Source organism: Lachnellula hyalina, assembly GCF_007821495.1.
Source record: "Lachnellula hyalina strain CBS 185.66 chromosome Unknown contig00008, whole genome shotgun sequence".
Taxonomy (NCBI): domain Eukaryota; kingdom Fungi; phylum Ascomycota; class Leotiomycetes; order Helotiales; family Lachnaceae; genus Lachnellula; species Lachnellula hyalina.
Window position 1 is genome coordinate 130,232 of NW_022157122.1, and position 13,187 is coordinate 143,418.

General features: G+C 47.8%; 4 protein-coding genes across 4 annotated transcripts; 3 read left to right on the forward strand and 1 right to left on the reverse strand.

The window, feature by feature from the left end:
• Positions 1-368: 368 nt before the first annotated feature.
• azaK (Efflux pump) lies at positions 369-2,288 on the forward strand (the record flags this gene model as incomplete). The annotated part of the gene is made up of 7 exons (XM_031146542.1): positions 369-692; positions 819-1,015; positions 1,081-1,190; positions 1,249-1,397; positions 1,447-1,585; positions 1,640-1,942; positions 2,005-2,288. 7 exons carry the CDS (start codon positions 369-371, stop codon positions 2,286-2,288), a joined length of 1,506 nt encoding a protein of 501 aa, XP_031009114.1.
• A 1,018-nt stretch (positions 2,289-3,306) lies between these two features.
• On the forward strand, positions 3,307-4,158 carry LHYA1_G001562 (uncharacterized protein; the record flags this gene model as incomplete). Its single annotated transcript, XM_031146543.1, has 2 exons — positions 3,307-4,081; positions 4,103-4,158. 2 exons carry the CDS (start codon positions 3,307-3,309, stop codon positions 4,156-4,158), a joined length of 831 nt encoding a protein of 276 aa, XP_031009115.1.
• A 226-nt stretch (positions 4,159-4,384) lies between these two features.
• Positions 4,385-5,357, reverse strand: LHYA1_G001563 (uncharacterized protein; the record flags this gene model as incomplete). Its single annotated transcript, XM_031146544.1, has 4 exons — positions 4,385-4,477; positions 4,505-4,612; positions 4,685-5,146; positions 5,220-5,357. The coding sequence occupies 4 exons, from the start codon at positions 5,355-5,357 to the stop codon at positions 4,385-4,387; spliced, it is 801 nt and encodes a 266-aa protein (XP_031009116.1).
• Positions 5,358-6,527: 1,170 nt separating this feature from the next.
• Positions 6,528-7,615, forward strand: LHYA1_G001564 (putative phosphatase; the record flags this gene model as incomplete). The annotated part of the gene is made up of 4 exons (XM_031146545.1): positions 6,528-6,581; positions 6,659-7,009; positions 7,148-7,358; positions 7,494-7,615. 4 exons carry the CDS (start codon positions 6,528-6,530, stop codon positions 7,613-7,615), a joined length of 738 nt encoding a protein of 245 aa, XP_031009110.1.
• Positions 7,616-13,187: the final 5,572 nt, after the last annotated feature.

Here is a 13,187-nt window from a genome sequence, read left to right on the forward strand (position 1 = left end):
CCATACCGAGCACCCCACTTTGGATATACTTGCGCTGAGTCAGCACCCAGCTTAACAATACAATCTCCTCTGATGACTCGATCAAAGATCCAAAACCTCACCTCTTATTCCATGACCGAATAAGTACATAACTCAGCCATCGGTACCCTTTGATATTGAATGAAATCTACCTCATTTTCCAGTTTAGAGAGAACAATCACCGGGCGTGAGATCGCCCAGCCAAGCCTCGCGCCTTTCCCCCAGGCTGCAACCGCATACGTGCTCTGTACCTTGTCGGGCGACATACCGGCACAACCTTGCAATTCCAACATATTTATATAGCTCTCCTCTATTTATTCTTCCCGCGCAACCTCAACCAAACACCAAATATGGCCCCTTCAACTGGGCACAAGCCCTCAGATGAAAACACACCCCTCCTTGCCGCTGACCCACTGCCCATCTATGAAGAGGCTCTGATAGCAGAAGAAAGCATTGGGGATGGAAACGGAATTGGCGTGCTCAAGTCCAATGGCGAAGGTGATGGTGGTGAGGAGGAAGATAAACCATTACCGAAGCTACAGATTTTCTTGCTGTGCTTCGCACGCTTGATCGAACCAATTGCTTTCTTTGGCATTTTTCCCTTCCTACCAAAGATGATCGAGGAGACGGGCAATTTAGATGAAGAGGATATTGGATTTTATTCAGGATTCATTGTATGTTTCTCCCCTGATTTTGGACTTGAGACGTGGGAAACCGCTACATTCGTGCCTAAATATTTCTCTTCTTTTTTGATCCGAAAGGATGGATGATCTGATTTTGGAGAGTGCTAATTTCGATAGGAATCAGCATTCTCTTTCACGCAAATGCTGCTCATGATCCAATGGGGCCGAGCCTCGGACCGTGTCGGTCGAAAACCTGTGCTCGTGTTTTCATTGACAGGAGTGGCGATCGCGACGGCTATTTTTGGACTTAGTAAGAGGATATGGCAGATGGTGTTATTTAGATGCTGTGCTGGGGTCTTTGCAGGGACGATTGTGTATGAGCTCTTGCCCAAACGTATCAGATAATGATTTGGGGCTAATCAGATGAATTTAATAACAGGACCGTAAGGACGATGCTGTCCGAAAACAGCACGGCGAACACACAGGCCAGAGCGTTTAGTTTCTTTGCTTTTAGTGGAAATCTAGGCATTTTTCTAGGTCCTTTGATCGGTAAGTTATCAATCAAGCTGGGAGGAAGTATTTGTAGGTTTCAGCTAACCATTATTAGGTGGTGTTTTTTCTACACCTGCGGAGCAATGGCCCAGGATATTTGGATCCTTTCAATTTTTGAAAGATTATCCCTATGCTTTGCCCACCTTTATCACCGGTACAATTGGGGCCGGTGCTGCTATCAGTTGCGCGATCTTGATTAAAGAGGTAAGCACTCTGCACAATTACAGCTGGAGAAAGCTAAACGGAACTTCAGACACTCAAACGGAAAGACAAGGATCATCCAACCGTGAAACCCCCAATGAGTACACTTGAGATCATCAAATCCCCTGGAGTAGGCATCGTCCTTGCCATCTATTGCCACGTAATGGCTCTCGGTCTAGCCTATACCGCCAGTACGTGCCTCTTACTATACCACAATCTCTCTCCAGACTAACATATTTCCCAAGTAACACCCGTCTTCTGGTTCACCAGTGTCCAAAGGGGCGGTTACGGCTTCACTCCTCTCCAAAATGCCGCTTTCATAGCCGGAATCGGCGTCTCACAAGCCATCTGGCTACTCTTCGTCTTCCCGCCACTCCAACACAAAATCGGCACGGGCGGTATTCTGAGATTATGTCTTTACGTGTGGCCCATTTTCTTCACATCAGCTCCTATCTGCAATGCCTTTTTGAGAAAGGGCTGGACGACAGCATTTTGGGTCGTCGCGCCAGTTGTGCAGATAGGAGGGAGTGGCGTTGCTATGGCTTTCAGTGAGTGCTCTTCTCTCACATAGGAGTTACTGTTTTACTAGTGGCTAATTTTTTATGTTCAGCCGGGGTGCAGCTTGCATTGAATGACATCGCTCCTTCTCAGCAAAGTCTCGGGACACTCAACGCAATAGCCCTTACTATGACGAGCGCTATTCGTACCGTTGGTCCAGCTGCGTTTACGAGTCTTTTTGCTGCGGGGGCTAAAACACAGTTCTTCCATGGCTATCTTGTCTGGGTGGTGCTGGTGCTGGTCGGGCTCCTGGGTCTGATACCCCTGGCGTATCTGCCAGAGAAAGTGGAAGATCAGTCGAAGAAGAGAGTGCAGGAAAGCGAAGATGAAGATTAATGATGTGATGCTGCAAAGCAACAAAGGGTGCGGGTCGAAGGATTTGAAATAGAGTTGGGATGCATATTTGGTGTTCCGCATGGCATTTCAGGAGTTGGGTAAAATTGAAACCAGGCATATGTTTCTTTATCAGTTCGAATCTGAAAATACTTTCACATTTGCAAGGAATATAGGATGTCTATTTGAGCTACATACAAAGGGACTAGAAAGGCTACAATTTCCTAGGTTCGGCCAGTGTTGGTAAAAGCATTCTTTATCAATTACCTGTTTGTCGCTTTCGACCCGCTTAAGGACGGTACTTATGGCTAGGATGAAGAAATCCACTTACGCTTGAGACTGCCAATGTACTTGGTGCAGAGGAGCACTCTGATTTCACGCATCAGACCACATCAATTCGATTTTGAGTGCTTTTCATACTACCGGGCTTAAAGAATACTTCTAGAATTAGTTGACACGTTAGATATGGTGGTACAGCTAGTGGGCCATGGAACAAGGAAATGGAAATGTTCAAGAAAGAGCCAGGGGAGTCTAGTCTGGACTCCCCCTTCCCCACTTAGGAAATGGCTACAGTTCTGGCAGATTGTTCCAGGAATTGGGCTTTGCTAACAATCATGGTCGAGAAATCAAAACGATTTAGTCTTCAGTGCTTGAAGGATCTGACCAATATCAGCTTGAAGTGGTTCCGCCGACTTTCGAGGCCTAATGAAGCTATATTCGACATGAAGTGTATTAAACTGTATCTAGCATCAATTAGTATCCTGCATGATTGGTGGGAGGAAATGAAAGTTTAGAAATCACGGTCGAAGACGGAGGTCGAAAGTAATACATACCCTCGCACACTTTTCGGGGACATATTTAGCTGCGATGCTTGGAAATGGCGTCGCCTCATAAATCTCGATTCTCAGCTTCAGCCTCTCGACATATATATTATAAGAATGGCGACCCATCCGCATCCCAATGAGTTCTCTCTGCAGACAGCGACTCGATTGGAAGCTACCTATATCTGCAAATACCGACCATGTCCGACAAATTCGATGTTTTCAGTCGCGGGGTCAAGCGCGCATCCCCCTTCGGCACCTCTCTATTCATAGGACTACGAACCCTTGATGTCTTTATACAATATGGCATTCTTGCCCGAGGCCTGGCAGACCCTATCCTCAATCACCTACCTATATCGAGAACTCCCATGTCCTCAGCCTCGATCGTTGCTCTTGGGCTCCCGTTGAAGGCCCTCATTGTGCTTGGGATGGCTGCGACCACCGCGATGAAGCAGATATACTGGGTGCTATTTATATCGCAGGAGGAAATGCCACCCACTGGCGCTCTGGCAATTGCAGCCGCCAACATCCTCTTCAATTCTCCGAGTTCGATTTTATCCATGACAGCCGCAGCGTCCTATTTCGCCCCCGCCTTCCTCACTACCGCCAACGAACATACAGGCCTATCACCACTGTTCCTCATTGGCACTTTCTCGTTCGTGTTGGGCACAGTTGTGGAGCTTGCTTCGGAGATACAACGGCGGGACTTCAAGAACGATCCGAAGAATGCGGGGAAGCCGTATACGGGTGGACTCTTTGAGTTGGCTAGGCATATAAACTATGGCGCATATTCGTCTATGCGATCAGGATATGCTCTAGCGGCTGGTGGGTGGATATGGGGCTCTGTTATAGCTACTTTCTTCTTTAGAGACTTTGCTACGAGAGGTGTGCCTATCTTGGACGAGTATTGCACGAAGAGGTACGGGGCGCCGTGGATTGAGTTCAAGAAGAAGGTGCCGTATAAGTTGGTGCCTGGTATCTATTGATGGGCTAAAGAGGTCGTCTCGTTCCCTGCGGCTCTTTCAACTGAATTCGAGGCATTGCTTCAATGAGGTGCTCGTGGTACGAGTAGTTGGTCATGTTAGTGCCATGCGGTGGCACCGGAACTTCAACTGTATTTGTATGACATCTAGGTTTTTCAAGAGTAAAATGCCCCTATCTAATCAAGAAGTTTGATTATTTGTTTCATTAATGTCCAATCCAAGTCCCGTAGGAATTGCAAACCTTGGAGCCCAACAATAGGCAAAACCCAATACACATGTACCAGGTAGTTCCTTATCAACGGTAGGCTCCCGCCGCAACAGGCATATATTTCTTTCCAACACCCGGGTTATAGGTTGTCCCCAGTTCTACATTCTGCTCATACTCCGTCTAATACGTCAGCGTGCTCTCCCTCACGTTTGCCAACTTATTTTTATGCGAGGCTCTTCTCATAACCATGAGCGTGACAACGAACGTCAACAGATACGTAATGGCCTCAATGATTGAGATATACCACGTTCCTTGCTATCAGCCCATTCATTAGGATCCGTCCTCTTCAAAACAAGACACGGACAAACAAGCAAGCAAGCAACATACCTGCATAGTACACAACTCCCTAAAATTCAGAAAGCTCTTAACCTGCTCCTGAATCCGATCCGACGCATCACTACAACTATACCCCCAAAGATTCTTCCCATCCCTCGCCATGCGATACAGCCCCGCCGCCACCGCCCACGCCGCGAAATGCACAAACAGGAAAACATAGCCCAGCACGCTGGTAAACGAGCTAGCTTTGTCCGCCGCTCCGACCCCGCAGCAGTACGACAGGAGCGTGATGAGGTTCATGAAGAACGTCACCGTAGCTGTGCCCAGCAGCATGGCCGTGGGCCACACGGTCGCAGGCGTTACCCAGGGATGCGCGTTTCCCTCGATCAGGCGGTCGCGCGTCAAGTAGTACTTGGCGAGCGCGAAGGAGAGGGTGCCCATCATTACGACGTTTAGGATTAGCCAGGCGGTGCGGGAGAAGGAGCGGAGGATCCGGATGCGCTTTTTGTATGCCTGTATGGTAGGAATCTTTGGCTATCTGTGGTATACTTATACAGTTGTCGAGATTTTGGAGGGGGTGCTTTACTGAATCCTTCTTCTCGAATTCTGCGACGTTGGAGAGGCACGAGTTCCTCGTTTCGCTGCGGAGCGGCTCTTTCCCAGACCCAGGGTTGACTGGGGTGGTGTAGACCGCCGCGCTGCTTTCCTTGTTCCAGGGAGCCATGGTGAGTAAGGTTTCGTGGTGGCCGTCGGTAGGTAGGTAGTCTTGCAGTTATCTTCGAATTGTCCTTAATAATAATGCTTTGTTTATGTTGTCAAAACCCCCAATAAACTTACCTCGAAGGAAGGAAAACCCTACAAATACAAGAGGCAAGCCCAAATGTTTATCTCCAATAAGTCATCCATTCAGCCCTACCCTAGGTATATTTCTCACTCAATAGCACCGCGCCCATTCAGCCCAAATCCAAATGTCCCATCTTCCTGCCCTCTATTGGCCCAGCCGCAAATCGCAGCAAAGTCTAGAACTCGCCTTACCCCGTCTCCTTACTTCTAGAAGAAATATATGAGGCTAGAATCCGCACTTGTTTGGTTGGCAGAAGACGTAGCTTGCGTAGCATGGGTCGTATCACTGGTTTAGTGATCTTTATAGCATTTAGATGTTTTCATTTGGCGAATTTACGTCCATTGAATGGTTATATAATCATGGCTGCAGAGTCTGCCAAACTTATGGACAAGTCGTCAGAAGAACTTTCCTTCTGAAGTGTAAGCTCTTAAGCTTGTTTTTTTAGGGAATGCTATGAGTTGTCAAATATGTTGAACAAGCTGGATGTGTCACCCCTGCGTACAGATTTGCAAGTGTAAGGTATTGACTACATCAAATTTTTCATCGGCGATATGTGTACGAGTAGATATACCCCTTTTATTTCGCCGAACTTTTCAGGGCTGTGCTTGGCGGCTCATTTAGACAACGGCCCCTTATAACATTCCATGTATAGTTCCTTGGAAGCTGAAACAAAAATCTACAACTGTTTCAATAAGCCCAATGAGTTCAGATTCCCTATTCAAGTTAAGTAAATGTGCTATATTCTATGCTGCCCAATAGATTTCACGAATAAAATGCGGGGTCTTCGCTTAGCAAAAAGGGGTCCAAAGCTTGAATCTTGTCTTTAAATATGATAGATTCAATATGCTACTGTGCCACCGTATACTTGGTTTTCATACCATCGGCGTGTATTCACATTGTACTCCTGTGGCTTAAACTACTCGGAGTATTGCGGTCGGACTTGTCAGGTGGCACCGCGTGTAAAAAATGACGCTAGTTGCATCTACCTATAAAATTCTGGCTCAACTAACCAAAAATACTTCTTAACTTCGTCATCTCCAACTCCACAATATGCCACCTTCAATATACTTCGTCCGACACGCGGAAGCGGAGCACAATGTCAGTGTAAGTTGCTTTTTTCTTTTCTCCAAGATACAGTTTATCAATTTTAAAAAATGCATGCGGCTAACATACATCATCAGCGTGATCCCAATACACGAGATGCCCGTCTCACCCAGAGAGGAAAAGCACAATGCGCCAAACTTCTAGAGACATTCCCAGCGCACGACTCAATCGATCTCATCGTAGCATCTCCCCTGCGGCGTACCATTCAGACAGCGGTGCTCTGTTTCAGGCCATCGCTAGCGAAGGAGAATGTCGAGTTTCACCTGTTGCCGGAAGCTCAAGAGGTTAGCGACATGACGTGTAATGTTGGCTTTCCTCAGGGTGAGCTAGAAATCGAAGTGCAAAAACTCTTCGGAGACGATGAGAGTGCCGCGTTGGCGAGTCGGAAGATAAACTATGCTGCGGTGGTTGAGGGGTGGAATTCAAAGGTAAACACGATCTAGTCCCCTCCGCCACTTTTGGTTCATTGTCCCCAATCTTCGGATCAAATAGTCGTGTTCGACGAGGAATTGACTTTTACCGCCAACTTTAATTGGAATTCATAAGCTGATCAAGTTGTATAATAGCAAGGAACGTGGGGTTCGGAGAAATCAGCTGTCGAAGCTCGTGCAGCAACACTTCGCGCCTGGCTCTACGCCCGTCCAGAGAAAAGCATAGTTGTAGTCACACATGGCAACTTCCTCCGTTACTTGACCGATGATTGGAATGAGCCTATATACTCCCCCGGAAATCAGGCGACTGCCAAAGTCGCAGCATTAGGGCTTGTTCCACCTAGAGGTATGATTTCCCCCTCTCCCCGTTTCTCTTTAAGTTTCCCTTCCTCTCATGCTTGGATTTGAATTAGAATGTCTATCTCTTTATCAACCAAAACCATCAACCTTTTCTACGATTCTAACTTTTACTTGCTTACAGGCACGTCTTGGGCTAATTGCGAGATTCACCAATTCGAGTTTTCTCCCGACTCCAACGAAAATGATGCCCATTTGTTAGAGACTGACGCAAGCAAGAACGCGAGGAAAAGTTTTACTCCATAGGCATAAGAGGGTATTTGAGCATTGAATTACATTGGCGTTTCTACCTCGGCGCAGGTATAGGGGTGTTGCATTCGTCTCTAGCTATTTCACTCGACATAGCTTGTTGTATAATAAACCACAAATTGGTATTGGCCACCAGTCAAGCCTAAAACATAGATTTTTATAACGAGACATGGTAGATTTTCATGATTAGTCCTGGTGAACGATATAGCTTTGGATAGAATATTGTTCCAGGATATGTCAATAATGTGTTAGCTAAATACAACCGATTTCCATCACCTGCACTTCACAGCGACATGAATCAGATCCCAAGACCGGCAAACTGCTGTTCCAAATCCGTCGCCCGTGTCACACCTCCCACGGCTTGATGATTCTGGCCACCAACAGGAGAACCGCATTGCGGGCATCGTGAGGTCTGCATCGGCATCCCACATTCCCCAACCGTGAACGGATGGTTGTTCTCACAATAGTACCAGTGCCCTGTACCCGAAAATCCCTGTGCCATGGCCGCATACACGGCAGCTTTCTCGTCGTTGCTTACTGGCAGGTAGAAGGTCGAGCCACGCAGCATCTTCTCAACATCACTTGTCTCCTCCTGCATGCCGGCTGTCTGGCCGGGATATGCAACGCATATCCTGCGTGCGAGGGTCAGATGCTCGCGGGCCTCGTCTAAGAGTTGCGTGAGTTCCAATGCAGGATCTGCGAAGCTTCGCTCGAGGGCAAAGAACCGTGCCCAGTAGAGATGGCCCTCAACGATGACTGCAGGCTGGTCTCTTGAGAGCGATTCTGCAATCAGCTTTTCGCAGTCCTTTCTGTTGATGCTCAAGTCTACTCTTACGCCATGAGCAGCTGCTTGCGTCGCACCTTTTCGATCGTTGAGGAAAGTAGAGAGGATGGTATAATCGCATCTAATAAGCAATACTGTGGTCAAAAGACGGTTCCGTACTTGCAAAATGTCGACTTTCGCATCCAGTTCGACATCTACGCCGCGATGTCTACGGGCGTCCTGTGCGAGGTCGTAGATGCGACCGAATGGCTGTTCTCCTTCATCTACTTGACCCAGAAACTTCTTGACATCGTTTCGAAGTCTTAGAACCAGTGAGTATTTTTTAATCTTTTGCATGAGCTTCACAACCTGGGAGAACTGTTGGTCCCTAGTGCCTCGCAAGTGAAGCGGTCCAGAAGAAGAGCCTTCTGGTGACACCACACGCGTTGTTTGTTGGGGACCTTCAGTACTCTCGCGAAGGTCTACCTCAATCCCCTGCATCCTAGCTACCAGAGGGACGAAGTTCATGTTAGCCCAGACGATGAACTTTTTTGTTGCCTCGTCGATTAGGGCTCGTCGAACGATCCGACTATATCGGTTGAGAGTTCGCAACGGACCTCGACAGGTCGGGCAGCTTTTCATTCCAGAAGCAGAGAATGGTTCCGCATTGTTCTTCAAGCCTATAATAGACCCTTCAGCGTCCATGGTGTAGAAATCAGACATGCTCATATGCCCATCCATGCTCTCCAACGTTAGGATGTGACCACATGGTGGTACTATGCAAGAACTTTCATCAAGATTGACCTCCTCAAAAGTGGATGACATAATGAAATCAACGATCATGTCTTTAGTTGTTTGGTTAGCACACGTCTGACAGTACTTTGAACCTGGACAGATTTCTCCACAAACAGATGGACATCGGTGCCCACATGCTAACTTCTTTCCACAGCGCTCTGAGCATGGCAAAAGATCGCAAGGGACTGCACAAGGCAAGGGGCATTGTCCCCGGTGAGGGCAAGACCAGGAACAACTTTCTGCGCAGGGAATACAAGGTTCGTGGCACAGCTTGCTGCATTTCGAATGAGTGCAACTGACTTCGCAGCGATTGGTGCACGGAGGACAGGGCTCGTCATTGTGGCATTTGGCTTTGCAGCTATGGTTGCAAGTAGTGTATGATCTTCCACATTTAGTGTTGCAAACCCCATGGTTCTCTTGCGCAATGACACCTTCGAGTCTAACCCTGCAATCTCTGCAAGTGTTTGTGCAGTTGTGCCCACAAGCTAAAGCAGCTCCGCAGGTCGCTGAACAAGGGTAGTTGACGTCTAGAGGCAGCTCGTAGCAACGGACAAAAATCTTATGGCTGCAATGTGTGATTGTTTGCTCCATTTGAACCTGACATTCGACTTTCTCGGGTCTCTGCGCTTCATAGCATCTTAGCTGCGCGGCGACATGTCCACAAAGTAGAGGGATATTATACACCATGACCTGGCATTTCGAGTCGCATTTATCTCCGCAAAGCTTTGGGCACTCATGCTCGCACCCTTTCTTAGTTCGCGGACAACGTTCGAGGCAGCGGACCGAATTGTGCAAGGCTGTTGAATGGCACTTATTAATACATGAATGGCCACACAGCAATCTAGATGAGCATCTCTGTGAACATCCACCTTCCGGGGCTAGTCGAACGAAGTCGTCAGGCTCAGAGACCTCGATTGGTGTTTCTTTATGCCGAGGACAACATAATGCCAAGGTAGGACCAATGCTGTGGGAATTCTCTAGAATTGAAAGCACTCCAGCCCACATTTGAACAGGTCTTGCAGTATCAGAATTGCCGATGATGTACCTACAGTCAAGAATTCGGAGTCAGCATTGTCTAGTATATTTCAGGGGTAGTCGACTCTTCAGATATTTCTAAAGTGAAGTAATGACTCCCAAGCTGTCCGAAGTGGGAAATATTCCTCCTGGAAGGTTACTCACATGCCGTGTTGTGCCCGGCTCAGCAGCACATTGATCCTATTTGAGGTCTTCAAAAATCCGCACTTTCGCTCATCATTGCTCCGGACCAATGAGATAATAACGACTTTAGCTTCCTCTCCCTGAAAATTGTCGACTGTTGCAATTCGTAAAGCATTAAGCATCGTTGTTTTCTGTACCAAGTCTGGGCCAGCTGATGTCTCTGGGTCATCTTGAAGCCCCTTCGCTTCCAAATCTTCTTGGTCTCGATCACTAACCACGATTTCGAAGGAACTTGCGAGGCGCTTTTTGATTTTCTGCAGTTGGCCTAGATAGGGAGTGATGGTAGCAATATCCTCGCTGCTATATGTTCCTTGCTTCACAAGATGAGTCGCAAGAGCGGCGACTACCTCCACTTCGAAGGTGTTGGTTTTGGAGAGGGACACGGCCTGGGAGGGTTGCGGGTCTTCCTTCTTCTGATGATCAAGCCAGTACAAACGATTTCTCATACCAACAACTTCTGGATATTCCTTCACGGATGGGTAATCTTGCAAATCCGGATAAAGCGTGGTTCTGATCAATTCGGACATCGATGGGTGCATCCGCCGCTGGGTTTTCAACGCGCTCAATGGAACTGAGAAGGTACCCGGCTGCGGCTTCACGAGACGTTCAAACAGAGAAATGTCGAGGGAATATTTCTGGCCTCGACGATTATCATGTTGAAGTTCGTAATTGTTGATTTGGGGCCGTAATTGCTCATGGTCGCCAATCAAAATGGCATGTTCTATTCCAGGAAGAAAGGCTGTAAGAGTATGTGCTTCGAGAACTTCGCCAGCTTCCTCGCAAAGCATGACCTTCGCATGGACCCGTTGGAGCAATTCGATATTCCTTGCTAAACCAGATGTTGTGACACCGATAATGTGTGCTTGTCTGAGACATCGAAGATCCAGCTCGCTGTGGCACTTGTCTAATGCAGATTTGGAGCTATGGTAGGAATCCAATGCATGAGTGAGTTCACTGGTTAGTTCTGCACTCCTTCGCTTAATCCAATGATTGTACAAAGCGGCACGCTCAGAGGCTGACATCTCCTTCAGAGAAAGCCCCTCAAGATGCGGGACGGGGCGATTGGAAGTGAGTTTCTTTGGTGCGTTTCTGACCCAACTTTCCACGACTCTGAACTTCTTGCCTCGGACTTCCTGAAACCCCTCGGCGTCGACTCCCTGGCCAAATAGCTCCTGATGATGCTGTTGATGGTTCCTCGACAAATGAGCTTTGATGTTGGTCCATGACTTGGGACTGCTCAACGCCACTACTATACTTTGAATCTCTTCCACTATTTCTCCAATGTCCTTATTATTTTGCCACCTATCGTGCTTCTCCGTTTTCGTGGGTTCAATACTCTCTCTGACATTTTGAAGGGTGCAGTTGGCAAGCAAAGTGGATTTGGATCGCGAGCCCAGGCGGATGACTTGCTTCATGCCCTCTTTGACTAGATGCTCTAAAAGTCCATCGAGAGCATGATTTGTATAACAAACTACAGAAACTGGAGTCAGCTTTATTTTGGGCAAACTTCGAAAGGTGTTCGGAATGACCCATGAGCTGTGAGATATTGTCCGAGTCAAATCCGAAACGTGCTGGGAACGAAAGTAAATGAGATTTCTGTTTTCTTACCACAGATAATAGGACCCAGTTTAGCAGCCTTCCTGTTGTGGATCAAAGCTTTTAGGATTGCTACGCCTGTGTAACTCTTACCTGTGCCCGGAGGCCCTTGGATGAGAGCCAACCCCGTACTGAGAGCTTGGATGACCGCACGTCTTTGAGCGCTGTCAAGCGTCGAGTGTTCTTCAAGTTTTTTAAAGTCGAATCCTTTTCCGGGGCTTAAAGTTAGGGGTCTACCAGTGGTGGCACTGGTGAGGACATCCAGCTTGAATGCGAAGCCAGGACGAGCGGCGTAGGCAGGAGGTTGTAAAGTTGCATCTGTAGTCTGTGAGTTCTGTGCAATGATCTCGGCGAATGGAAGATCCAAGGTCTTGCTCATCTTCTGCAAAGCTTCCAAAGTTGGTTGGAAAGATGGAAGGAGGACCCCGGGAAACTCAACCAGCGATTGTCGAGTTTTAGTATGTGTAACGATATGTGTACCAATCCAAATTGCATGCTCGTGTTTGTATTCAGCGAAACTCAACAGCACAGATGCCTGTTTCGCGTGTCTAAAGAGACTTGGAAGATCATCTCGCTTTGGAAGTTCAGAATCTTTTCCTCGGGGGCTGGGTCGCACACAGAGAAGAATACAATCTTTCCCGTCGAAGAAACGAAGCAGACCAGTGAGTCAACTTGCAGAAGTTTGCTTCCTTTCCACCAATCTTCTCGTTGTTTGCTAGACTTATTTTTGATCTGGGAAGGTTGGTCGAACTCCGCGACGACTTGTAGACCCCTTCTGCGATCTACACACATGCGATCGAAACGGACGTTGTGATAGACAAGCTTGCGAATGCCTTGTTGATTCTGATGCATTGGCACATTGTGCGCTGGATTGCCCAGTCTTGTAACCTCTTCACGCACAGCATCTCGCAATTGACCAACTGTATCTTCGCGTAAGAGTCGAAATTGTCGATCCAGAAGCCCTGCAAGGCCGGGTAGATGATGCTGCGTCGAATCGAGTAATGGAAGGTATTCTTGTCGTGGGGAAACAATTTCTAGACTAGTCGGTAGAATTTGTATCTCGGCGATGCTCGCATGGTCATTGTCGTGCCGAGCGCCCTTGGCGGAAAGTTTTCCAGGCAGGTCTTGCGTCAGTTCAAAGGTCGCAGCTGGGGCGCTGGCCAAAGCCGGTTGCGTTGATGCGGAAGGAAGCGAGGA